Here is a 23,561-nt window from a genome sequence, read left to right as displayed (position 1 = left end):
AACTTTCCTTTTTTTCTGCCCGGCGGAGAACGCGATACCGACGCGCCATGGTCACGTGCGTCCCGATAGCGTGAAGTACTTTTACTTTATCTAGAAGATGGAGACCTGGAGAAAGAAAAGTTTATTATAAAATTAATCAGAAATAGCATTCAAGCAACAATTCGATTGAATTCCTAAAAAGCGAATATAAAAGTGGAGATCTGTTGTTTCACCGTTCTCTGCCATGTGACCAGGCGCTTGGACGATCTCCGCAATATAGCTTTAGCTTCATTCATTCTTCAGCTTCCAACCAAAACCGAATTAATCAATTCAACTCAACATTACAAAATATTACCATGGATGTTCAAGGCTCGGAATCTGTCGCTCGTCGTCCTAACCGGCCAAGCTATGCCGAAGCTGCGGCCAAGTCTCCCAAAGAAAGTGACTCTGACGTGACCCCAGCGGTCTCAGCGTATGTGTGATCTTGATGGATTTCCTAATCAGTTCTAACATCCACTTAGTGATGTCATCTACAAGCTTCTGGGTTTCACAGCTGCCATGGCATTTGCTCCCATTGGCATGTACTTTTTGACCCTGAATTCGATCTTTGGAGGTGAGATGAAACCCATATCTAACATAGATGATATGTTCGGGTGTAACTAACTTCCACAGGCAATGCCACATATTCTGGAATCACAGCAGCCGTCACTGCCAACGTGGTCTTATTTGCCTACATTTATGTCGCCTGGAAGGAAGACCAAGGAGAACAACAAGAAGCCCAGTCCAAGAAAAGCCAGTAATGGGTCGAAGATGCCACATCTTGTACTTGTGCTATTCCACGTTTAATTCCTGGCGTTGCAGGTGTATTGACGCGATGAACCCGATTTCAAGGTTCTGCAGTCCTTGATATTCGACGCAGTGAGTTTGTAACAAAAGACATACGAGATTTCTGGGTTATTTGGATATCATAAGACAAAACGAAATTCCCACCGGCCTGATCTTCTGATCTCCGGCCCCATTTCCGACAAATGTTAAAAGAAGCCACTGCCCATGTTGAAGGGACCCCACTCCGAAGAAAATAAAATCACAACGCATAATGCCCGAATTATTTATACGGAGACGCCGGTATGCTTTACAGCCACGTGGGATATGACCCGAAACTCAAGTCCTCCACAAACACAACGATTAATGAATCGCTCAAGGTCGTCGCTTCACAAACTCTTCCAGATCAGCCTTTGTAGCAACGCCAAGCACAAACTTGCGTGCCACATCGGTGACCACGGCGAATGGGTGCTTCTCTCGCTTGTCACCATTGGCACCAGTCTCGCTCTCGAAGAACTCCTCCAGCTCCTCCAGGGGCGTCTCCATGGTGATGACCTTATAGATTCCGCGCTTCCGATTGAAGCGCTGCATAGCAGCAGAGACTGGGTCGGAGTCCTTCACGGTGCCAGTCTGGATCAGCTCCTTCAATCGGGGGATGCTCAGGTATCCGAGGAGGGATCGCTGGGCAGAGATGACGGTGAGGTGGGTGTAGTCGCGCTCGTAGGCAGCCATGAGGGCGGCGGAGATAGGGCTGTCAGGAGATACGGAGAGTGCTTGGGGCGGGTCGAGGTCTTCAATGGTTGCCTGTGAATGTGATGAGCTGCTGCTTCAAATTTTTTTGTGCTTCGCTGGGTAGACTCACCCCGCGGTACTTGTCGGCCCATGCTGCTTGGGGCGCGGAGACTGTTTGTTGGTTCTCACGAGTGAAGGCCTCGCTGCCGGTCATGTAGGACGCCATTTTAGCTTGTGGATATTGAGAGGGTTCGAAAGATGGAGGGGTTCGGGGTGCGAGGAAGTGGGGAACCTCGAGGGTGAATAAGACGTCACAGAGGTGATAAATTAGCAATTGACAATAATTCGACTAAGGCCAATGGCAGTAAATCTTCTGTTGAGCCTGGAGTTATAAAAACAAGGGACAAATGCAACTTAACTCGTTCAGAGCGAACTTTGATCAAACTCGGCGTTTTCCTCTTCCCGCGCCAAGACCCTCAAACTCTACGTCATCTCCAACGGGCGCTTGGTCCGTCAACCTTGCTCTTGTCTCATCTGACTCTTCATCTCTCTGGATTCTTCCGCTATCATTTCGAACTTCCTTCAAATCGACCAGACTACCTCATTCACCCATAAAGCGCTAGCTTCGCAGGTTCGTTGTTGACTTCAAAAAGTGGAGCCGCCATTCTCGATCCAGAAAGATCGCTGCATTCGGACATCTGCTCCACTCTGGATTACCCACATTGATAGATCGCAGTAAACAGGCCATGATTCCCACGGACTCGGTCGTCAAACTCCTAGCTGCTCATCATCCCCTTGGTGGGTTGGGACCCCGCCAACAGGCAGAGCAGCCCGGGAATCTCCCACGACGTGAGCCCTTCCCCGCCTGGAGTGCCATCGACGAGGTGAAAAAGACAGCAGTCCATGAATATGAAGCTGCGAGTCAAAAGGCACAGAATAAGGCCGGCAAGATCGAGCTTTGGACTCCCAAGTACTATGCCGCCTGTACTTTTGGTGGTCTTCTTGCTTGTGTCAGTGATCTGATGAGAATCTTGCCATGCTAAAGGTTAATTTCTGATTGCAATGCATAGGGTCTTACCCACACGGCTGTTACACCTTTAGATCTGATTAAATGCCGTCGTCAAGTTGACTCCAAGCTTTATAAGAGCAACATGCAGGCATACAGCAAGATTCGTGCAGCTGAAGGTCTGCGCGGTGTGGTCACTGGCTGGGGTCCTACCTTCTTTGGCTACAGTGTAAGCAACACTAACGTTTAGAAAGGACTTACATGAGTCTGACGTTTTCCAGGCCCAAGGTGCTTTCAAGTATGGTGGATACGAGTATTTTAAGAAATTCTACAGTGATCTTGTCGGCCAGGAACATGCCAGAAATTACAAGACCTCGATCTACCTTGTCGCCAGTGCCTCGGCCGAGCTGATCGCCGACATAGCCCTCTGCCCATTTGAATCCATCAAAGTACGCATGCAGACGACTATTCCCCCAGATATCAAGGGGACCTTCAGCGGTATCTCAGCCGTTGTTGGTAAGGAGGGAGTGTCTGGGTTAGTGAAGCATGTCGAAAATTAAACTTCTGTCTAGGATACTGACAACTCCCCACCAGGCTGTACAAGGGTCTGTACCCACTTTGGGGTCGGCAGATTCCTTACACTATGATGAAGTTTGCATCGTTCGAGACCATTGTGGAGATGATCTACCAGACTCTGCCGGGACAAAAGTCCGACTACAACAAGGGCGCTCAGACCGCCGTTGCTTTCAGTGGTGGTTACTTGGCGGGTATTCTCTGTGCTATGGTGTCGCACCCTGCTGATGTGATGGTGAGTAAGCTGAATGCTAACCGCCAGGCTGGTGAGGCGTTTGGTGCTGCAATGAGTCGTATCTATGGGGAAATTGGCTTCCGGGGATTGTGGAACGGTCTGCCGGTCCGTATCGTCATGATCGGTACCCTGGTAAGTAATGAGCTACATGCTGCCTTTTTTCATGCTAACAAAACTTGCAGACCGGTCTCCAGTGGATGATGTATGAGATAAGTTGTGCGGTTTTGCGTTCTAATGCTGATGATTTCTTAGCTATGATTCCTTCAAGATCTTCATGGGTCTTCCGACTACCGGTGGAGGTGGTGAGCAGAAGAAAAGTCAGTAAGCAGGATTTGTGTGGTGTATTTCAAATGTTCCTGTCATTTCTTTATTCAGTCCCAGATTTAGTTGATTCTAAGAAATTGCCATGGGGATATCAAGCCCTCTCTCAACCTCCCTTCTATTTTCTTTTCTGTTCTTTTCTTTTCTTTCCAATTAGCCAATAGGCCAATGTTAGAGGAGTATGGTATATACTTGACATTACTTGCTCTATGTAGGCACGCTAAGTGTACGATGGAAAATTTCTAGTAGGTACATAGATAGGTACACTGCTTGTGCATAAAGCACTACATGCGATATGAACCCGCAGCCCCAGATATATATGATCAGGGTTCATAAATGGTAATCAGAAATTTTTGACAACAAATCCCATTCAACCTAGAATGCATGCACGATATGTCGAGTCCTAAATGTTACCTGCTCTTGATCGGTTCATACCAATTATTCGACTACTGTACAGAGTCTTGTGTACAAGAAATAATCCAACCAGTTGACTCCGCCAAGACCGCTATCAGCTTGGACATTAGTCACAACATCCACCAACCGCCGCCACATCTCTTATCGGTAATCGACGTCACCAATCAGTCACCTGAAAAGGAGCATTTGAAAACGAGATAGAAAACCGGCAGAGTCTATTCTTATTGATTTCGCTTGGCACTATCGTCAGCCGTCACGGCCTCGTAGGTAAAGCACAAAAAAGGGACCTGTTAGCGCCCGATACCGTGATCATAGCCCGGTTGGTATTCTTCTTTATTCTAATTATTCTTTTCCCTTCAATTGATCTTGCAATCTCTCTTTTAATAAAGACCCTCAGGTAAGTATAGTCCACCAAGATCCGGTACCTGCGTCTTATCGCCAGTCCCACTATACACAAAGTTCCCTTCCCGATCTGCGATAAGACTTTACACTTTCCTCTCTCAACCACCACATCACATCACTTACTTTTTCTCTCCCCAGACATTAATCAATTTCAATCACAACATGTCTGACCACGAAGCACCTATCGTCTCTCACGGCCGTGGAGGTATGTAAATACTTCGGCTCTCCACGGAAATGCTAATCTAATCTAACCGTCAATCTTCCAGGTCAGGGAAATATCGGCGCAGACCCTACGCAGTATGTTCATGCCCTATACTGTATACATACCTTGCTCACATTCCAATCCTGTCCCAATCCCAAATATGATGTCGAAGCCCCGCATGTTGCATTACATACCCCGCCAATACCTTACTCCGCAGAACCGAACTGAACCAAACCAGTGCAGATCAGACAGACCAGATAGCTAAGTGTATATAGGTACATCGACGGCGAAATCGTTCGTGAAGGAAACTACGGCGACCAAGGCGATGGCGCTTACTCCGCCGGCGTAAGCAATCTTTCCCTCCAGTTCTATCCGGGCTTCCGTACCCCACCACCAAAACAATCAGCTCCAGCTCCAGCTCCAGCTCCAGACCCAGCTAGCCCTACTCTACACTGCTACACAACACCCAACTCTAAATATGAAATGGAATACGAAATACAGATACTGACATTGTCCAGCGCGGTGGTGCAGGAAACATCGGTTCCCCGCGCGTGCGCCCAACCTCGAAAGTTCCCCACGACGCGGAAATGATACCCGAGCTCGCGGTGCGGAATTCCAGTGACGAGACTTTCCATACCGGTGTATGTGCGATCGTATCACAGTTTCATTTACAATTTCAATTCCATTTGGGCTTGCTGACTTTCGTGTTTAGCGTGGTGGTCAGGGAAATGTGCATCTTGATGAGGCGACGAAGAAGGAGAAGGAGAGGAAGCATTATGCGCATGAGGGGTTGGCGGATCGGTTGAAGCATAAGTTGTTGGGGAAGAAGTAGAAGCTACGGAGTAGGTATATTGAGATTGAGATTCGATTTTAATTTCGATTTGATCTACGGTGGATCCTGCGGGAGGTGGGTTTGGTGGGGATGATGGATTTTCGATCCATGAAGTTTGATTTAGTTGTGATTCCCTGAAGCTGCCTGGTTTTTTTTTGTTCTCTTTTGCTTGGAGGTTAATTGGTCATATATTGCGATGAATGCATATTTCTGTTCATACTCCGTAATTGGTAGATCAGATTTGTAGCTACTAGGTCAGGTATCATGATATTCGATGGACTCAGATCTGCCCTGCTGTACATAACATCAAATAATTCAGGTATCCCGTGAGTTTCATTGCAGATCAAATACAGATCACAGAGATAAGCAGACGTAGAAAGAGAAAAAGCTATCCATGCATAAGGGAAAATGAAAATCAAAACACCAAGAACATAGAACATAACCCGATATCCCGTCAAATCACCATGTATCATAACGACATTAAAGCATAGCCCGAAGCAAATGTCAGAAGCATAAATCCCATCAAAACTGTGCAAAGGAAAAGACAAATATATGAAACGAAAATCAACGCCAATGGGGGATGGTGTTACATCTTCCATGAGGAATTGCAAAGTCAATCAAAGTGAGACGGAAGAAAAGCAAATCTAATCTTTGCCGAATCGTCGCTTCAACCAACTCTTCCGCTTCTCAGCTGCTGCAGGTTTGCGAACCACATTCATGCCACCCTGCGAAGGCGCGAACTCCGAGTTCGCCGGCGCAGGAGCAGATGCCATACCCTTGCCATTCACGTTGGGACCTGCGTAACCCTGGTATCCGTATTCGGCCTGAGCGCGGTCGTCCATACGGTCCATGGAACTGTTGAGCGAACTGGGATCGGTCGATTGGCCGTAAGGATCGGTATTTCCAGACCCGGATCCCGACATGGCGGTGACATTGTCGTAGGAGCGTTGGTATTGTTGTTGCGGAGCTCTGTGCTGGTTCCCGTTACCGTAGACACCTTGCTCCGATCCGCGGGACTGGTAGCGGGGTCGGCGCTGTTGCTGCTGTCCATTCTGGTTGTAGGGGTATGGGTTCTCGGGTGCTTGGCTAGAGCTTGCGCCGTAATCGATCACACTGTCTGGGTGGGATTGGCCATTTTGTCCGTTGTTGTAGTTGTTTGGTCCTGTTGCATGTCAGTAGATGTTTAAGGATGAACGATTGAATGCGCCGAACTAACCGTAGTAGCTTGTTCGTCGGCTGAAGTCGCCCATTTGTGAAGCGGCATCGTCTGTTGGTGAATCATAATCAGTCCGGGGCCCCGTCGTGGGTGTTGAACATAACGAACCTGTTCGGATATAGGAATCCGGGCGTTGACTCTTGTATGTTCCATATATCGCGGCCTCAAACGATCGAATGGTATCCAAAGGGCGCTCAAAACGGGGGCGAGTGGGGTTTGACCAGTCAGGATCGGCTAGAAAGAACGCAAGGGTCAGTGACATGCCAAAAACGTGGTTGAATGCTAGAAAAGAAAGAGTGACGAACTGATTGGGTTTCCAAATTGGTCCTTATGTTGGAATTCCCTCAATGAGCCCAGGTTGGACTTCTCCAGTGCGACGGCCACTAAGTTGAGTATCAGTATGATGTAAATGCGACCGCGCCGAGCGTCAGAACGTACTAGGCTGTAATTCGGTCATTGCGACCAAGGGATCCGCTTTGGTGTGTAAATTGCGACGGGCCTTTTCCTGGGAGGATTCGGAGAGATGACTCTTGTGGCCAGAGTTGCGAGAATGGTCGGATTTGACGCTAAAACCACGACTCCTTTGAGGAGCGGTGGTCGCTTCTGGGGCAGCCATTTTATTTATGGGGCGGTTCGTCTTGATTAACGTCCGAGATCAAGGCAACTGGACGACACTGAAACAGGGTGTGATCTGCTCGAGCAACGGGCTTTGTGGAGCTTCGATATGAAGGTGGGCACTGCCAAGATAGTTCACAGGCCACTTGAAGGTCGAGCGCGAGTTCGTTGAGTGATAAGGGGCACTAAAGCAAGATTTTCTGACACTAGTGTCGTATCCTAGGATTGAAGATAGTATGTCTGTGTTGCCTGTGGTAACTGGGTGGAGATAGCCAGTAGACGGTGAAGGAGTAGAGAGTGGAGTTTCACCGTTATTGATGGGGACGGAAGGTGGGAGTTTGTAGATTTAAATAACAAAGCAAGAGACTTTTTTCTTTTAAGGGTTGACGACAGACGCCACGCAAGAAGAACGGGACCAGGACCAAAAAGACCAAGAAATATCGGCGCCTTGTGAAGCGGATCCGTTATGCTCATCGAGGCCGCGCAATCATTTTGCTTTTTCCTACTTTTCAGGCTTTGGTGGGTCGATCGTGCATACACTTCCCGCTTATTATATTCAGGTTTACAGGTTCATTCTCATTCCTTTACGAATTCAGTTCCTTCAGTTGGTTTTCCTTGACAAGCTCAGGTCGACAGGCTCAAGTTGATTTCCTATTTTTCTTGCCTGATCCGTGGTACACAGCCCGGAGGTCTCAAGCATGCGATTGGTGAGGTTCTTCCCTAGCGTGCCATGGTCCTGATGAAAAGACTCAGGGACCGAGCTTCACCAGCCCCCAGCCCGGGCTTTAGCGTTTTTGCCGAGAGACATATCTGTTATGATTGTGTACATTGAAGTGCACAATATATATCCACTCAAAACTTGAGGCTTGAGATCTATTTCAACCAGCTCCACCATCTGATCTCAGACACCCCTATATCTTCAACCCTTGTGATATTCTCTCGTGTGTTTCATCTCAGCCCCAGTGAACATTCTTGAATCGAAAATCTTGCTTGGAGCGTGTGATGCATGGTTTGCCGGCCACTTCCAATTGGCTTATGCGGTTAAAGCTTCTCTCGGTCCCACTCGTCCAATTATTTTTAGATTCAGGTATCGATTTGTGCGAACTTATACAACCATAATGTGGATATCGCTACACATCTAGAGATTCGATGGGATTCGTCCTTTACCGAGAACCGAAACGTGTAACCAGTCAGTCCGAGGACCTTGGATCCTTGGATGCGTAATTTTCAGTGAAAACTGCCCTGGTCAGTCCACTACCAATTCCCCACATCATCCATATCGAATCAGATCAACTTTGTGATGTCAATTGCGACAACCTAGCCGGCAATTTTTGACTAGGCTAGCCCCACTGTTGATCATCAGGCATCAAGCCACAAGAGTCTATCCGCGTATCAGACCTCTGCTGGTTACAAGCCGGGACCAAAATGGCCTTGAATGCAGTTTGCGGCTGGTGAATGTTTCAAGGATCTTCGTGTTACCCCGCCCTTAGGTGTTGATACTCTGATACCCTAGTACATCAACGCACAGATGACAAATGATCCTCGCCAAGAAAAGGGACCAGATGCTTTTTGTAATTTTATTTGAGATTAAAGTGACTTTAGGTTAAACGTCGATTGTGGCGCCGGTGCGTCTACCCCAGGTGAAGACCAAATTGGCAAATTCATATGTAATGTTAGCAGAAAAACATATCGTAACCTTCAATTTTATAAACGACTCGCTTACAGGAACCTTCAATGTTGACCACTATCTATGCCTCTGCTGCAAGATAGCCGTAGCATAGGCAGTTTACTGAGGATACCTATTCAAAATATGGCTATTTCCCCAGGTGCGGACGATATCCAGGGACACATAGCACCCGTGGACTTCAGTACATGGGGAAAGCACGTGCGCCAACCATGTGGCACATGTGATATACTTGATCCATGTCCACCTGGGTAATGTGTTCATACCGATAAACATTACGCGATTTTCTACAATTGAAGTCCAGGCCTAGCCGAAGACAGACAGATCAGTCGCAAGGTGGATATATTTTGGTTCCTAAAGACATGCCATGGTGGAGTAGCCAAAGCAGGGGAAAACTGCCATTCTAACACCAAGACGAGGCCCGCAAAGATATCGAACTCGATTGACCGGTCTGCTGAAAATGGTATGGAATTTGGTGTGTATGAGTCAGATACACAGTGGGAGGAGCTGACGCCGCACGACCAGACAGATATCATGCATGCGCCAGGTGCCAGAGAAAACAAGGAGAAATCACAGAGACGCCCCCATTCCTTTTTGAGGGAATAAAAAAAGCATCTCTTTCCCAGCTGGGAACTGACACAAGTGAAACGGAAAAAAGTTATTTTTTGATTCATAGGGCTTTGGATATGGGCCCATGTCTTCTCCCACGAATAGAACGTTATCAAACCGCCAACTCCATCACCTCATATCAACATCGGCTCGTTCCGTCGACTTTTCCTTGCCCGACCGACCGTCTGCGCTAAGAAAGGGAATCGCCCACTAGATACAGATTTGCCGTTTAGATGTTGGAGGGGTAGAGCATGACGCGGACGGTGGCACCGAAGGTCTTGGGGGGGGAGGTTGTTGCGGAACTTGGCGCGCACAACACCGGAGTTACCTGTCGGAGGTTAGATTTCGAGTAGACCGTAGAATATAGCGAATCGTCACGTACCGTGAGGACGGGTAACCTTGCCCCAGATCACCCGGATGTTGGAGCCACGGACCTCACGCTTGGCCCGGTAGACGAAAGCGACCTTCTTGCCAAGGTAGAACTGAGCGGCCTTGGAGTCCTCGACACCCTCAATCTTGACCAAGCTATATCACAGTCAGATTCCATTCCATTCGATTATTTCGTTCTGCGTAGGGGTTTATGTACCTGGTGTTGGGGTTGGTGGTGTGCTTGGCGCGCTGGTAGCTCAGGTGGCGACCCCTAAAAAATTCCGTATTAATCTTCCATTCTCATCGTATGTCGTTTGTGTATGTAATTTGGCAGGTGAATATCGAGTGGGTTGTGGTAGGTGTTTGTGGTGTTCCATGTGCGTGTCCATCAATGTTCGATATTCCCTTGCTGATCGAACCACATTCGAACTGGTGCATGCATGCTTTCTAACGCGGCGAAAAGATGAGGACTTACTTAACGTAAACTAGAAAGAGAAATGTTAGCATAATACATTCATTTAGATCGGATCCCCATCCATCCTAATGCGCCCGGTGGTATAACGGGGTTCTTCGATAGATGACGGAGTTCCTGGGGGCGCACTCACGGCGGTGACCTTGTTCCGAAGGCATGTTGACGGCTTTTTCTCTGAGCAGCGGGACAGGAGGAGAAGTCGAAGAAATGACCCGCAAGAGATCAGAAGTCGTTGCCGGTTGTCGTGGATGTCGTCGCTTCGATAGAGTCGAGCGCACAATCAATTTGCAAGGTGTGGTGGCTGACTTTCGCCCTAGTCCCAATTAGGATCTTAGCGACAGGGTAAGCGAGATCCCGTGACTCCACACACTAGGCCAGTTCTGGATGGATCCATGGGTTCCCCAAGGATAAAAGGAATATTCGTATTTCCGGATGCCGAGATCGCCCTGGATCACATAAGCCCATATTTATCACCTGACCTTGACCAATTCGCACTGGATCCACCTGATCAACTATCTACCCCACCGCCTTAAGCTATTCTGCCCAGGTCGGGCTACAGTCTTCCGGACCGGCTTGTCCAAGTCGGGGGCTGGATGCATATCGCTGACAAACTTCACCATGACGACATTACATGTTAACCTACATTTCAGCTCCGGAATTGCGGAACGGCTAATGTGATGATTATATCGGCTTTATCAAAGTTCGACCAGCGAATTAGATGATAATATGTGGTAAACTCGGTAGACCTGGTAGTTCTCCCCCTTATATAGTAACGGATATCACTACTCCGGCGTGCCACAGACCGAAAGTACTGATTGGGAAAATCAGAACTATCCCCCATCCCGCCCCACCATTCTAACTGGCGGGATGGTATGAGGATTGTCATGGAACGATACACGTACCGAATTGTGTAGTAGCTTATACTCACGGGCCAAGGACCAAAGCCAAACGGTTAATATGCTCCGAATCCGGCGTGCTCTGGGCCGAGCGCTTAGATCGGGTCGATTCCCCGGACTTATTGCGACTCACGGGAAAATAGAATCCGTCTGGTATGAGAGATGACAAATGCGCTGATCTCCCTCCTCCACGATTTGGGTCACCGGGGACCTCATCAATACCGTTTACTTACCAGTTATAAAATACAGCTGATGAAATCAAAGAAGTCTTCTCCAGAGTAATAAGACATCTGATTTGGGTTTAAAAATCCATAAGTAACAAACTCTGTGGAGCTTGTGATACCTTCCAGCATTCCAATTGTACAGCTTGCTGATAGGGTGAATTCTGTACCAAACATAGAGTAGTAGCAGCCACAGTAGAATAGAAGGGGGAATCTCCACTCATGAATGCATCACTGACCGCATTATGTTGGTGGTAGCCACTTTTCTTTCCTCATGTACAGTCATACTGTAAGTAGGCTTTTTTCCCTGATCAGTGCCACCGCAACGTAATCCACCTTGAATTCAGGCTGTTTGGAACCGTTTCTAACGATGATAATCTGTAATGAAACCAGGTCACCGTATGTATGAGGTGCTTATCAGATGATCTGTTTCTTTTCTTTTGCTCCATCTCTTGCAGCATTAGCTTCTAGAAGCTCGCAGGATTTAGGTTAGCCTGGTTATACATAGCTTTAAGCCCCCAACAAGCTCGAGGCAGCGGGGTTCATGGGGCCAAAGGGGGATAATCAGAGAAATAGAAAATGGAAAGTGGAGGACAATAGGGATATTATCATCTTTATGTACATACTGCATATGGTACAGGGGAAGTGATGAGCGAGACGGAGTTAAGGTAGCTGCGTGTTAGAATTAGATTAGCTCGATAGTCAAATCCAGGACTTCTTTTATAGGAAATAAGGGCGAAAACAGTCTTAGCCCCGAAGTCCAAGACCATACCCAGTAGGTAAGATCAATACCTGAAGTCATCATTGAAACATAAATTACCCAAAAACCCTCCAAGCCTGCCCCACCGAAAGCTCGTGGTAGACGCATTGAAAAGTACTTGCTCCGCCGGAACCTGTTCCCTTCCCAACATTCCAAATTTAAATTTCCTCCTTCTTCATAATCTCTCTGTCATTATATTACTTTCCCTTTTGATTCATTAAGTTATACCCCAGTTGTGTTGTTGTTGAAAATATGGCCAGTTTGATCAATCAGACCGATGAGCGCCAGAATGCTGGGTGAGTGGCCGCTCTCTCTGACATCACTTTTCCCCCTCTCTCCGGCAGCGGAAGTGTGCCGGCTACACCTCAACCTTCAACCCTTTAAGGAATTGTCGCACTTTGAAGGAGCACACTGCGACCTTTTCAAGTCTATTTTCTTGCTTTGTATTGCTCTGGCCACTCCTCCAAAAACGCATCGCATCGCCTCCATCCTATCCCCCTCCCGCTTGAACCCCTCCATCGGCTGTTATCCACTGCAAATTTTGCGCTCATCAACCTGAGCCGTTTTCGACTGACAATGGCTCTCCAACGCAGCACCATCGAATTGAAAGATGACACCATTATTGTGGTGCTCGGTGCCTCGGGCGATCTCGCAAAAAAGAAGACGGTTTGTGCATTGGATTCATTGGGGGTGACTCAGGACTAATTCGTTTGCCAGTTCCCCGCACTTTTCGGCCTCGTACGTGATTGAAAACTGGAATCGACTACCTGGAGCTCGACTAACCAATGTCTAATTTTTCTAGTTCCGCAACAAGTTCCTCCCCAAGGATATTAAAATCGTCGGATATGCACGGACAAAGATGGACCACGAGGAATTCCTGAAGCGCGTGCGCTCGTACATCAAGATTCCCACAAAGGAGATCGAGGAGCAATTAGACCAGTTCTGCAAGCTGTGCACCTACGTTTCCGGACAGTACGATCAGGATGATTCGTTCATCGAGCTTAACAAGCACCTCGAGGAGGTTGAGAAGGGTCGGCAATCGAAGGAGCAGAACCGTGTCTTCTACATGGCTTTGCCTCCGAGTGTCTTCACTACCGTTTCCGAGCAATTGAAGCGCAACTGCTACCCCAAAACCGGCCTAGCTCGCATAATAGTGAGTTTTGAGAGATTACCGAGGTAAACGTTACCCCTTGGCAGTGTGCTAATACTCCACCTCCCACTAGGTCGAGAAGCCCTTCGGTAAGGATTTGCAGAGCTCGCGCGACCTCCAGAAGGCCCTGGAGCCTAACTGGAAGGAGGAGGAGATCTTCCGTATCGATCACTACCTGGGTAAGGAGATGGTCAAGAACATTCTCATCCTTCGATTTGGGAACGAGTTCTTCAATGCTACATGGAACCGTCACCACATCGACAATGTCCAGGTATGTGGAAGATTCTTCATTAAAAAAAGACGAAATGGATTCTAATTATCGTGTAGATCACATTTAAGGAGCCGTTCGGTACCGAGGGCCGTGGAGGTTACTTCGATGAGTTCGGCATTATCCGTGATGTCATGCAGAACCGTATGTTGCTCTGGATCCAAATGTCTGCATGATACTAATCATCTCTAGACCTTCTGCAAGTCCTCACCCTACTTGCCATGGAGCGCCCAATCTCCTTCTCCTCAGAGGATATCCGTGACGAGAAGGTCCGTGTCCTGCGTGCGATGGATGCAATTGAGCCCAAGAATGTCATTATTGGCCAGTATGGCCGATCTCTTGACGGTAGCAAGCCCGGTTACCTGGAAGACGACACTGTGCCTAAGGATTCGCGTTGCCCAACCTTCTGTGCGCTGGTTGCCTATATTAAGAACGAGCGGTGGGATGGTGTTCCCTTCATCCTGAAGGCCGGTAAAGGTATTTGACCTACATTCACCCTATCAGCAAAGATACTGACCCCTCTAGCCCTTAACGAGCAAAAGACCGAGGTCCGCATTCAGTTCAAGGACGTTACTTCCGGTATCTTCAAGGATATTCCTCGTAACGAGCTTGTCATCCGGGTTCAGCCCAACGAGTCCGTTTACATTAAGATGAACTCCAAGCTGCCGGGTCTGTCCATGCAGACAGTAGTTACCGAGCTGGACTTGACATACCGCCGCCGCTTCTCTGACCTCAAGATCCCCGAGGCTTACGAGTCCCTGATTCTGGACGCCTTCAAGGGTGACCACTCCAACTTTGTTCGTGATGATGAACTGGATGCCAGCTGGCGCATGTTCACCCCGCTCCTGCACTACTTGGACGACAACAAGGAGATTATCCCCATGGAATACCCATACGGTATGTTTCCTGCACCATTCTGCTGTCGACAATTACTAACGATTGCCCAGGTTCTCGCGGTCCTGCCGTTCTTGATGATTTCACTGCCTCCTATGGCTATAAGTTCAGCGATGCCGCTGGTTACCAGTGGCCGGTGACGAACACCACCCCCAACCGTCTGTAGATGGTGGTTAATGTAGCTGTTTACGACGATATGGGCGGTATATGAAGGCGAACAAAATCCAATTATTTGATTTCTCTCCTCACTACTGTTAGCTGGCAGGCCGGGCTGGCGAAAGTCGAGTCGCTGTGATCTCGGTTGGCTAAGCTACAGAAACGATGCTAGAAATGGTGAGCAATGAAAGAACGTTACGCAACACCTCGAAGCTTTTTATTCATGTATTTCCAGGTTTTGTTTATTTCGGTGTTTGCATGTAATCTCGGGATAAAGACCTTTTGCTTTTCTACATGTTCCGGTGCTTCCGTAGTCGTTTGGTATATAACTTGGCCGCATAATCTTTAAGCCCCAAGTCCACGTACGCCATGTTATTCTGTTCTATAAATGGCACATTACTCAGCCGTAGTAATTATCTTTATATTTCTCCACTCCAAGCTACAGTACATGCACCATGGGAAATATATAAATTAGAAAGGAAAAGGTATGTTATAGAACAACGATACCTACCGTATTGACAAGTATACAGCACACGTAACATTGTCACCTGTCATGCTACCCAGATCGGTAATTTCTCGTCAAGCCCCTGGCGGGTCTGACTGGCGATAAGGCGGCCCGGGGGCCCGCATAACAACGCTCAGGCCAGGTCCATTTTTCTCCTACCATCCCATTCACCTTGTCTGCGCCCCGGAAAATACGAATCATTGCCGCGACATCTGCATACTGCTTTCTCATTTCCCCTCAATTGAGCGCCCAATTCCTACCCACGAACCCCCACCTCCCACAGCCCCGGAAGCGGAAACCTCCAACCCGCGCGAACATTGTTTGACACCCCTCAACCTCGAACCGAGTCAAAAATCACGCACCGGGCTCGACAGAGTCAATCTTACCGAAAATTTGTTTCTACATTCGATCGAGTCTTACATCCAGTCCACGTACCATCCACGTCCACGTCTGCGCTAGTTCCCCCGCAACGCCCAACGCGCGAACCCGCCCAAGCCCCAGCCCCAATCGTAATCCCCGGATCCTTACGCCTAAACAATTGGTCGACTTACATTGACCCTGCGCACCACCGAATATACTCGTCTAAGCATTGGGTCCGTTGTGCCCGCGCAGGAGCTGAGCACATGCCAGCGCGCGCATAGGAAAGATGCCGCAGGCTGCACGATGGGCGGGGACTCCCTTTATCAAGGGGAAGTCGGAGTCGACGCGCTTGATGTTGTTGACGTTTAGCTTAGTGGGATTGCAGTGCGTTTCCCTGCAGGATTCCGGAACTGGTTTAATGGCTCTTGGCTGACTGGGTTCGTGTTACGAATAGGTTCACTTGGGGTACTGAAATGACTTGTGAGTATGGACGAGACGGGATTTGTGGAATGGTATCGGATTGGAGCTTGGTCTAACGGGGGGGTTTTTTTTCAGATTGCACGCCGTACCTCCTTCAGCTTGGATTGACGAAGTCGAAAACGTCGTTGGTGTGGATTGCTGGTCCGCTGTCTGGATTGATTATCCAACCTCTTATTGGTGTGATTGCGGATCGATCACGGTCTAAATGGGGGCGGAGGAGACCGTTTATGGTAATTGGGTCTTTTGTTGTGGCGCTTTGTCTTATCGTGCTGGGATGGACAGCGGAGATTGTGGGGTTATTTGTAACGGATCCTGAAAAGGTATTGATGCTATGGAATCCTGGAATTGGGACTGGAGACTAATTGTATTTTGCAGGCCAAGAATGTTACTATCGCGCTAGCGGTCTCAAGTATCTATGCGGTGGATTTCTCCATTAATGTTGGTTAGTGGATATAGACCGGTTTCTGGACTAAGAGCACTGCTTATTCTTTTTTAGTACAAGCATGTTCTCGCAGTCTTATTGTGGATACCTTACCAATTCCATTGCAACAAGCTGGGTCTGCCTGGGGTATGTTTCGATCTTATCTTGTGGATCTGAGTAAAGTTCTAACACTTCGCAGCGGGCCGGATGTGCGCAATCGGCCAACTGATTAGTTATGTGATCGGTTCAATCGACACTGTTAGCATCTTTGGAAGTCTCTTTGGAGATACGCAGTTCAAACAGATGACCGTTATTGCTGCATTTTCGTTGATCGCTGCTGTCGCGGTGACTTCATACTCCGTGAAAGAGCGTGTTCTGATTTCAGCGAGGCAAGTCACCTTCCTGCTGGAAGTTGATCAATATTAACATGTATAACAGAGATTCTGACGGGTCAGCCGGTGCAATCCAAGTGATTTCGCAGCTTTTCAGGACTACAATGGAACTGCCACCGCGCATCCAAGCTATCTGCTGGGCTCAGTTCTGGGCTTGGATCGGTAAGTTTCAAATCTAGGAGATGATGATCACTGCTAACGAAGCCAGGCTGGTTCCCTTTCCTGTTCTATAGTACCACCTGGGTAGGCGAAACTTACTTCCGGTACGAAGTACCAAAAGACGAAATCACCAAGTCAACCGATATGCTCGGCGAAGTTGGCCGTGTGGGAAGTCTTTCACTCGTCGTCTTCTCATCTATCACCTTCTTCAGCTCGGTGCTACTTCCATTCTGTGTCCAGTCGCCTGATACCAAACGCTCTCGCTTCACCCCTCGTCCGCCACCAGGTATGGCCGCCGCACTCAAGGCCTTAACCGCAATTCGGCCAGACCTGCAGACCGCCTGGTTCATCTCCCAGCTCATGTTCGCTGCGACCATGATCTTCGCCCCACTCGCCCACTCCCGCGCCTTCGCCACCGTCCTAGTCGCACTCTGCGGTATTCCTTGGGCAATCAGCGCCTGGGCCCCCTTCGCTTTCATGGGAGTGGAAATCAACAAACTCACCATGAACGGCGTCACAGCACCGGGTATCGCAGCATCATCCACCCGTGCTGGCGTGACGATGATCACTTCCGCTAGTCTCCGTGCAAACTCAGCAGCAGACACCGAGCTAGAAGTCCTTCGACTAAACCACCGGGACTCAGATAGCGACACCGACGAAGAAGACCCGTCCTCTCTACACTCTAATATCCCATCAACGGGCGAGTTAACGGGTATCTACCTCGGTGTACTGAACGTGTACACTACACTCCCACAGTTCGTCGGCACGTTCATTAGCTGGATTGTCTTCACTATCCTTGAGCCCGGCGCAACGGAGCCTCCAAAGGATGGCGATACGTCCGATGCCCACTGGATGAATCTCGATCAGGACAAGCCCAACGCTATTGCCATTTGTCTTTTCATTGGAGCGCTGAGTGCGCTTGTTGCTGCTGAGGCGACAAGACGGTTACGGTATGTGTTATAGTGCTGTATTGATAGATGTGGACATGACGTGATTGAATCATACAAAGAAAAAAGAAAGGACTGAAAACAAGCTTTATACGCGGCCAATACATGTGGGCCTGCTTATAACAGATCTCAAAGTCTACGCAAGAGTCTGGACTTGCGGAGTGGTTGATATACTAATTTTAATGACCATAATACTTGAATATTTGTACAAAAACCCTGCCACGGGAAATAGTTACTATTCCATAGATTCTGTTCCTAAATCCTTGGCTATAAATTAATACACGTATGTAGTAAAATTGGTAAATATCATCTATTTAGATCGAGTTTCTACACACGTCAATACTAAAATCTTAATAGTTTCACATAACTCTTGCTAGGTATTTTGCTATGTCCTTCCAAGGTTTCAGGGGTAATTATTCAAGCTATCATATGATCAATGGCCCTAAACGTATGATATCACAGAGATTCCCCGCTTGGGCGCCTTCCAAAGCTGAACCCCGCTAGGAATTGAGACGGTCATGGATCATTGCGTGGAGATTTCTCAAGGCAAATCGTCAGATCCCTCTATTCATGGCATCCTTTAGATCTGTGCCCTGTAAATAATGACACATATCGAGCGTCTAGGGTTATCGCCCATACGGTATACGTAGAGCTTGGCGATGAAAGGAACCCTCAAGAATCTCCCGCTGCTAAGTGAGTGTCTTCTCTATACACCTGTGGACCTATGCTTTGAAGATAAGCACACAAATAAATCAACGAGAAAAAAGTGGTATTTTTTCGTTCATGGTCTTCGAGGTCATCCTCGCAGCACTTGGGAATACGTTCAGTCAACAGAGGAAAACCCATCAAACGACCAGAAAAAAGAGCCAAAGGAAAAACAGTCATTTCTGCGGCGACTTTTCCGGCCTTCCGTTCATGTCAGGCCAGTCAATACCCTGGATAAGACCGGCCGAAGTGTAAATCAGCGTCAGCATAAAAACAGCATCTTTGGCCGAAGGATTTGCTACCAAAAGTCGTACCACGTGTGAGCATATTTACAGACGGCTACAACGCCGATGTGATCGAGGGCGTCTTTCAGTCAAACAACCGAAACAGTGTTATACAGCACGCCAATGATTTCATGTTAAGTTGGAGCGAGGTAATAGAACAAAGGAAAGAAAGAGAAAAGGAGGAGAGAGAAAAAAGTGAGAAGAAGAAGAAGAAGAAGAAGAAGAAGAAGAAGAAGAAGAAGAAGAAGAAGAAGAAGAAGAAGAAGAAGAAGAAGAACAAGAAAACAGAGGAAAACGAGATTGAGAAGCCTAGCACCAACTGGGTCCACGTATGTTAACAATCTCTGCCTATGACCATATATAGTTACTGATACTGAATTCCATTCTAGGTCCACCGCAGCCAATTGATCCAAGAAGCTCTACTCGCCTATAATCTTCCGTGGGACTGGGACGAGGTAAGCAAGCTGATAACAAAATCCTGGGTTTTATACTATAGAAGTACTTGCATTTTGATATTACATGGATTGATTTTGGGGAGGGCCGGAGGGAAGTTAAGAGGTTCGAGAATTTACGAGGTTAAACAGTTGTGAGGGTGGTTTGATCAACTCTTTCAGCTTTTGTCAAAACCTCACGTGGCTGCACCGAAGAATGAATAACCAATGTTGAATATAAAAAAAGCTCGAGATGACGACAAGGCATGAATATATGGTAATCCTTATCAGATATGGTATGCGGCATTGGGGGATAGAAAGTCCCCGATTCTCGGGGCGTTAAGAGTCCCCTAGTACAAACAGAGAAAATATGACATTGATGAAACTCAACTATTTTAAATGTATTTTACTACCCCACTCTCCGCAACAATTTTTCTTTTCCATAGCCTAATATCCCAAGTTCAGATTTAACCTTCATTGCAACTAATGAATTGAAAAATGATCACGAAAGTCTGGGAACCTCCTTCAGCAGTGTCTCGGCAGCTAACTTGCCGAGGTTGTTGGACGCCAGCGGAGAATCGCCGGTAAGGACAAGCCGATCCCTATGGGTCTCACCACTGATGCTCCTATTGAGAGGCGTGACACCGAGCTTGCGGAGTCGTTCGCCAACATGCCACGCCATCTTCCCAGGTATGTAACCAATATCGATATTGGCCCCCTGGTCTAACGAATCCGGGAAAACATCAATTTGGTATCCGTCGTAGATAAATTTGCTGCCTTCAGGCTTGCCAATGTCGGCGGCAAGCATGCATACCGGTCCATGGCACAGTGAAATAAGGAAACGCTGGTTCTCATGTGCCCAACGAAGAATTTTGCCCACTGTCGCCGAAAAAGGGATGCCGTTCAACACGCCGTGACCACCAGGAACGAAGACCGCGAGATATGGTGTTTGCTGTGTGAAGCCTTTGCCCCATACGTCTTCGAGATTGAGTGGCTTGCGGATTTTGGCCTTGTATTTCTCGTATATTGCCTTGACCGCTTTGTCCTCCTGCGGGAAGGCCCACATTTCAAACTTCACTGGGTCACCAGAAAGAGTAGCAATGTCGATATCGAAGCCTGCAGCATCGAGGTGGTACATGGGCAGGAGCGTCTCTACCGGATGGTTACCAGTCGAAAAGAATTTGCCGTCAGCCATCTGGAGATAACGCTCTTGTGATGCGATCAGAAGGACCTTCCATTTGCCGCCTTTGTAAGGGTTGGGGTAGTTTGCTCCATCGAAGTCCGTCTTGGGTGACGTATACTGGGAGAGCGAGAAAGGGGATGGGAACCAGGCATCGTCTTCAGCTTGGTCTCGTACGGGAGCTCGGTCAGATGAGCTAGACATGTTAACTGCAAAGTCCTTCTACATAAAGGAGAATAATGAGATGATCTCGTCTTTATTGAAGTTTGGTAACAAAACAATTCGAGGTCATTGACGCAGGGCAAGTGCAAGTCTAAGCATTTATATCATTAGATTGTCGCACGAATGCGGACTACGTCCCCGCTCCTGGTGACGTCAAGGATATGGACTCTGACCCAATGTTACTAGGAAGACCTATACGAGAAGGGCCAGAGTAGGCTTTAGCAAGCCCATTTCGGCCCATTAGAGTGGAGATACTATTTTTACATCATTTATGAAAGATATGCTGTATTTTTAGTATTCTAGCTGTTAAATACTATAAATAATATACATACTTTTACTACTAAGAGATAGGGTTTTGCGCACAAAACCCCTACTGCCTGAAATTTCAGGAGTCATTCATTTGCGCAGAAATCAGTAACCCTCATTGATCTGATAAAATTTGATTAATAAACAATAATAAAGAACAACAAAAAATACCTAATTAATTATATAAAATCCAATTGGCTGAGTAGAGCACTTCCGTACACGACTAGAGGTGCGAGATGCGGATAAACTCCTATCATCCGCACTTTCATCTAAACTTTCTTCGGATAAATCCTCTCTTTTTCTCTTCAACCTTATACTCTCTCTTATATACTCTCTTATACTCTCTCTTATACCCTTACTCTTATCCTTACTCTCTTTGATATTACCTAATGTATGAACAATGTCGTGGCTCTTATGCTAAATCTATCCAGACTAACAGAAACTACATTATCATCAAAAAATGGGTCACCGAGGACTGCCAGGAAGAGCTCTTCTTACACACCAAGCGGATCCGTGAAAACAAAGCCACCCAAACTTCTCGATCGCAGACCGAGGTCAAGGTTCGCAAGTAGAAGAGACCATAGCATCGCTTGCGCTTCTTCGCGTCACAAGAGTGAACCTTTGTCACCATCTGCACTATCTATTCAAATGTTATAATGGATGTTGTGGGCACGTCTATGTACTTTGTTTTCTTTATTTGCATCAATCTTTATCTTGAAACATTGACCATACCACCAATTCGCTCTCAAAAATCTCAAAAATGGGAATAGCAAGAGGCGCCCCTCTTATCAGCTTTCAAAGCTATAAAGGGTGGTCAATATGCGTCTGCCGCTGCTGGTGCACGTGCTTTCAACGTGCCAGTTTCTGCCTTGAAGCACAGGATCAAAGGGCGACAATTCTGGAATGAATCCCGCCCCTCCGGCCATAAATATACAGTATTGGAAGAAAAACGCATTCTGCTTCTCAATGAAGATGGCAACACGGGTCCGTACTCCGAAGCCATTAGTACAATGCTAGCGGGCGTTGCTAGGAAACTATGGCAACAGGCCCCGATCCACCTTCCCCAGACGCTCAGCCATCGACACGCATGGCTGCTCGCTGAGAGCGTTCGCCAAACAATTATCGTGTGCTATATGCTAAGAAGCGCTTATTCGTTGAACACGAGAAAATATTCTGTTCGAACGCCGTTTGTGGACTCTTTGCCACTTGATCTGCGAAATAACTTATGGGATGATGATACCCCGCCATCATTGGAACATGCCCTGTCTGATTCTAATGCATCTATGGTTTCTCTACATGAGTGGTCGGATGGCATGCCGGAAGGTCGTGTTCATAACGTTTCACATTTCAGTGAGCTGATTTTGGCGGCTTGTAAAGAACAAGCTGTTTCGACTATTCCTTCTCCGCCATTAGATACTTATATTGACGAGTTTGGATTACGATAATCGTGAAAAGATGTAAATCTTAATGTGAGATTTATATGCAACTGACAGAGGAATTTTCAACATCTATCTAACACGGTTCCAGATACATACACCCTCACCGCAAGAACTGCTTCAACAACCCAGAAAGCAGCTCCGTCATATCATGATACAATTCCTGCCTCCTAATTTCAAACGCATTGAAAATATCCCCAGCCGACCTAACAGGAATCTACTCTTTGCCCTCTACCAACCGTTCCCAAACCTCATCCACAAACTCCTGCAACGGCATCCCAATAAGATGCCCATCCCTCAAATCAGGCTGGTGCTTAGCATCATGAAGCTCAGTCTGAACAGCAGGAGGATAAATCTCCAGAAGCTTGACATTCCCAGACCATCTTGCAACTGAGTGCGCAGCGCGAGAATGAAATGGTGCAGAGCAGCCTTGGTCGCTTCCATACTTCTGGACAAGCTTATCCAAGTTTTCCTGTCTACGACCGGAGACAATCAACTAAGAGCCATTCTCAATGACCTTGTCGGCGAGAGCCTTGCCAATCCCAGAGGTGGCGCCAATGATAAGGATTTTATTGTACCCGAAAAACATTGCAATGAGTGGCGCTTGCTAACAGAATGAAATAAAATGAAACATCCTATCTCCCTTTTGGGAAACTTGATTTAGATACCCCAGCACCGCGAAGGCGACCCTCGAAAGCCATTATGCAAGCTTCCCAGGGCTGCGGAGACTAAACCGAAAACGGACAGCCTTAAAGCACACTGATTGGCCGAAAATCTAAGCTTTCTTTCTCTCCACCGAAGCTTCACCGATTGGTGCATCTTGCGTCATAGAGAAATGAATTGCTGGAAGCAAGATTAAAATTAGTTGGGATTTTCTGTAAAAGCTCAAGTTTCTTTGGCCAGAT

The 23,561-nt window shown here is 47.5% G+C and overlaps 12 protein-coding genes across 12 annotated transcripts; 7 read left to right on the top strand and 5 right to left on the bottom strand.

Annotated features, from left to right (window-relative positions):
* Nucleotides 1–335: 335 nt before the first annotated feature.
* Nucleotides 336–779, top strand: N7520_003902 (vacuolar ATPase assembly integral membrane protein VMA21; the record flags this gene model as incomplete). The annotated part of the gene is made up of 3 exons (XM_057137837.1): nt 336–451; nt 501–592; nt 652–779. 3 exons carry the CDS (start codon nt 336–338, stop codon nt 777–779), a joined length of 336 nt encoding a protein of 111 aa, XP_056998302.1.
* A 397-nt stretch (nt 780–1,176) lies between these two features.
* N7520_003901 (putative cystathionine beta-synthase (beta-thionase)) lies at nt 1,177–1,759 on the bottom strand (the record flags this gene model as incomplete). Its single annotated transcript, XM_057137836.1, has 2 exons — nt 1,177–1,605; nt 1,664–1,759. 2 exons carry the CDS (start codon nt 1,757–1,759, stop codon nt 1,177–1,179), a joined length of 525 nt encoding a protein of 174 aa, XP_056998301.1.
* A 520-nt stretch (nt 1,760–2,279) lies between these two features.
* N7520_003900 (putative mitochondrial phosphate carrier protein) lies at nt 2,280–3,672 on the top strand (the record flags this gene model as incomplete). The annotated part of the gene is made up of 6 exons (XM_057137835.1): nt 2,280–2,543; nt 2,604–2,768; nt 2,821–3,074; nt 3,134–3,479; nt 3,530–3,549; nt 3,600–3,672. The coding sequence occupies 6 exons, from the start codon at nt 2,280–2,282 to the stop codon at nt 3,670–3,672; spliced, it is 1,122 nt and encodes a 373-aa protein (XP_056998300.1).
* A 974-nt stretch (nt 3,673–4,646) lies between these two features.
* Nucleotides 4,647–5,518, top strand: N7520_003899 (DUF3602 domain-containing protein; the record flags this gene model as incomplete). The annotated part of the gene is made up of 5 exons (XM_057137834.1): nt 4,647–4,689; nt 4,751–4,781; nt 4,962–5,031; nt 5,205–5,327; nt 5,399–5,518. The coding sequence occupies 5 exons, from the start codon at nt 4,647–4,649 to the stop codon at nt 5,516–5,518; spliced, it is 387 nt and encodes a 128-aa protein (XP_056998299.1).
* A 644-nt stretch (nt 5,519–6,162) lies between these two features.
* N7520_003898 (DUF2406 domain-containing protein) lies at nt 6,163–7,350 on the bottom strand (the record flags this gene model as incomplete). Its single annotated transcript, XM_057137833.1, has 5 exons — nt 6,163–6,680; nt 6,735–6,785; nt 6,843–6,968; nt 7,040–7,117; nt 7,173–7,350. The coding sequence occupies 5 exons, from the start codon at nt 7,348–7,350 to the stop codon at nt 6,163–6,165; spliced, it is 951 nt and encodes a 316-aa protein (XP_056998298.1).
* Nucleotides 7,351–9,776: 2,426 nt separating this feature from the next.
* On the bottom strand, nt 9,777–10,641 carry N7520_003897 (60S ribosomal eL33 domain-containing protein; the record flags this gene model as incomplete). The annotated part of the gene is made up of 5 exons (XM_057137832.1): nt 9,777–9,970; nt 10,025–10,167; nt 10,229–10,282; nt 10,487–10,496; nt 10,617–10,641. 5 exons carry the CDS (start codon nt 10,639–10,641, stop codon nt 9,777–9,779), a joined length of 426 nt encoding a protein of 141 aa, XP_056998297.1.
* Nucleotides 10,642–12,612: 1,971 nt separating this feature from the next.
* N7520_003896 (glucose-6-phosphate dehydrogenase) lies at nt 12,613–14,838 on the top strand (the record flags this gene model as incomplete). The annotated part of the gene is made up of 9 exons (XM_057137831.1): nt 12,613–12,656; nt 12,954–13,026; nt 13,078–13,098; nt 13,163–13,513; nt 13,584–13,781; nt 13,838–13,922; nt 13,971–14,255; nt 14,304–14,675; nt 14,726–14,838. 9 exons carry the CDS (start codon nt 12,613–12,615, stop codon nt 14,836–14,838), a joined length of 1,542 nt encoding a protein of 513 aa, XP_056998296.1.
* A 1,141-nt stretch (nt 14,839–15,979) lies between these two features.
* Nucleotides 15,980–18,108, top strand: N7520_003895 (putative sucrose transporter; the record flags this gene model as incomplete). The annotated part of the gene is made up of 8 exons (XM_057137830.1): nt 15,980–16,077; nt 16,179–16,236; nt 16,272–16,493; nt 16,549–16,615; nt 16,670–16,741; nt 16,794–16,964; nt 17,035–17,148; nt 17,195–18,108. 8 exons carry the CDS (start codon nt 15,980–15,982, stop codon nt 18,106–18,108), a joined length of 1,716 nt encoding a protein of 571 aa, XP_056998295.1.
* Nucleotides 18,109–19,212: 1,104 nt separating this feature from the next.
* Nucleotides 19,213–19,661, top strand: N7520_003894 (uncharacterized protein; the record flags this gene model as incomplete). Its single annotated transcript, XM_057137829.1, has 3 exons — nt 19,213–19,410; nt 19,471–19,536; nt 19,578–19,661. 3 exons carry the CDS (start codon nt 19,213–19,215, stop codon nt 19,659–19,661), a joined length of 348 nt encoding a protein of 115 aa, XP_056998294.1.
* A 353-nt stretch (nt 19,662–20,014) lies between these two features.
* Nucleotides 20,015–20,896, bottom strand: N7520_003893 (protein deglycase HchA; the record flags this gene model as incomplete). Its single annotated transcript, XM_057137828.1, has 1 exon — nt 20,015–20,896. One exon carries the CDS (start codon nt 20,894–20,896, stop codon nt 20,015–20,017), a length of 882 nt encoding a protein of 293 aa, XP_056998293.1.
* A 713-nt stretch (nt 20,897–21,609) lies between these two features.
* Nucleotides 21,610–22,665, top strand: N7520_003892 (uncharacterized protein; the record flags this gene model as incomplete). The annotated part of the gene is made up of 2 exons (XM_057137827.1): nt 21,610–21,780; nt 21,991–22,665. 2 exons carry the CDS (start codon nt 21,610–21,612, stop codon nt 22,663–22,665), a joined length of 846 nt encoding a protein of 281 aa, XP_056998292.1.
* A 208-nt stretch (nt 22,666–22,873) lies between these two features.
* N7520_003891 (uncharacterized protein) lies at nt 22,874–23,357 on the bottom strand (the record flags this gene model as incomplete). The annotated part of the gene is made up of 3 exons (XM_057137826.1): nt 22,874–23,152; nt 23,174–23,263; nt 23,325–23,357. 3 exons carry the CDS (start codon nt 23,355–23,357, stop codon nt 22,874–22,876), a joined length of 402 nt encoding a protein of 133 aa, XP_056998291.1.
* Nucleotides 23,358–23,561: the final 204 nt, after the last annotated feature.

Source organism: Penicillium odoratum (assembly GCF_028828045.1).
Source record: "Penicillium odoratum strain IBT 22623 chromosome Unknown utg000003l_segment0_segment0, whole genome shotgun sequence".
Classification (NCBI taxonomy): Eukaryota; Fungi; Ascomycota; class Eurotiomycetes; order Eurotiales; family Aspergillaceae; genus Penicillium; species Penicillium odoratum.
The sequence above is the reverse complement of the archived record's forward strand: the minus strand, read 5'-3'. Positions and strand labels throughout refer to the sequence as shown.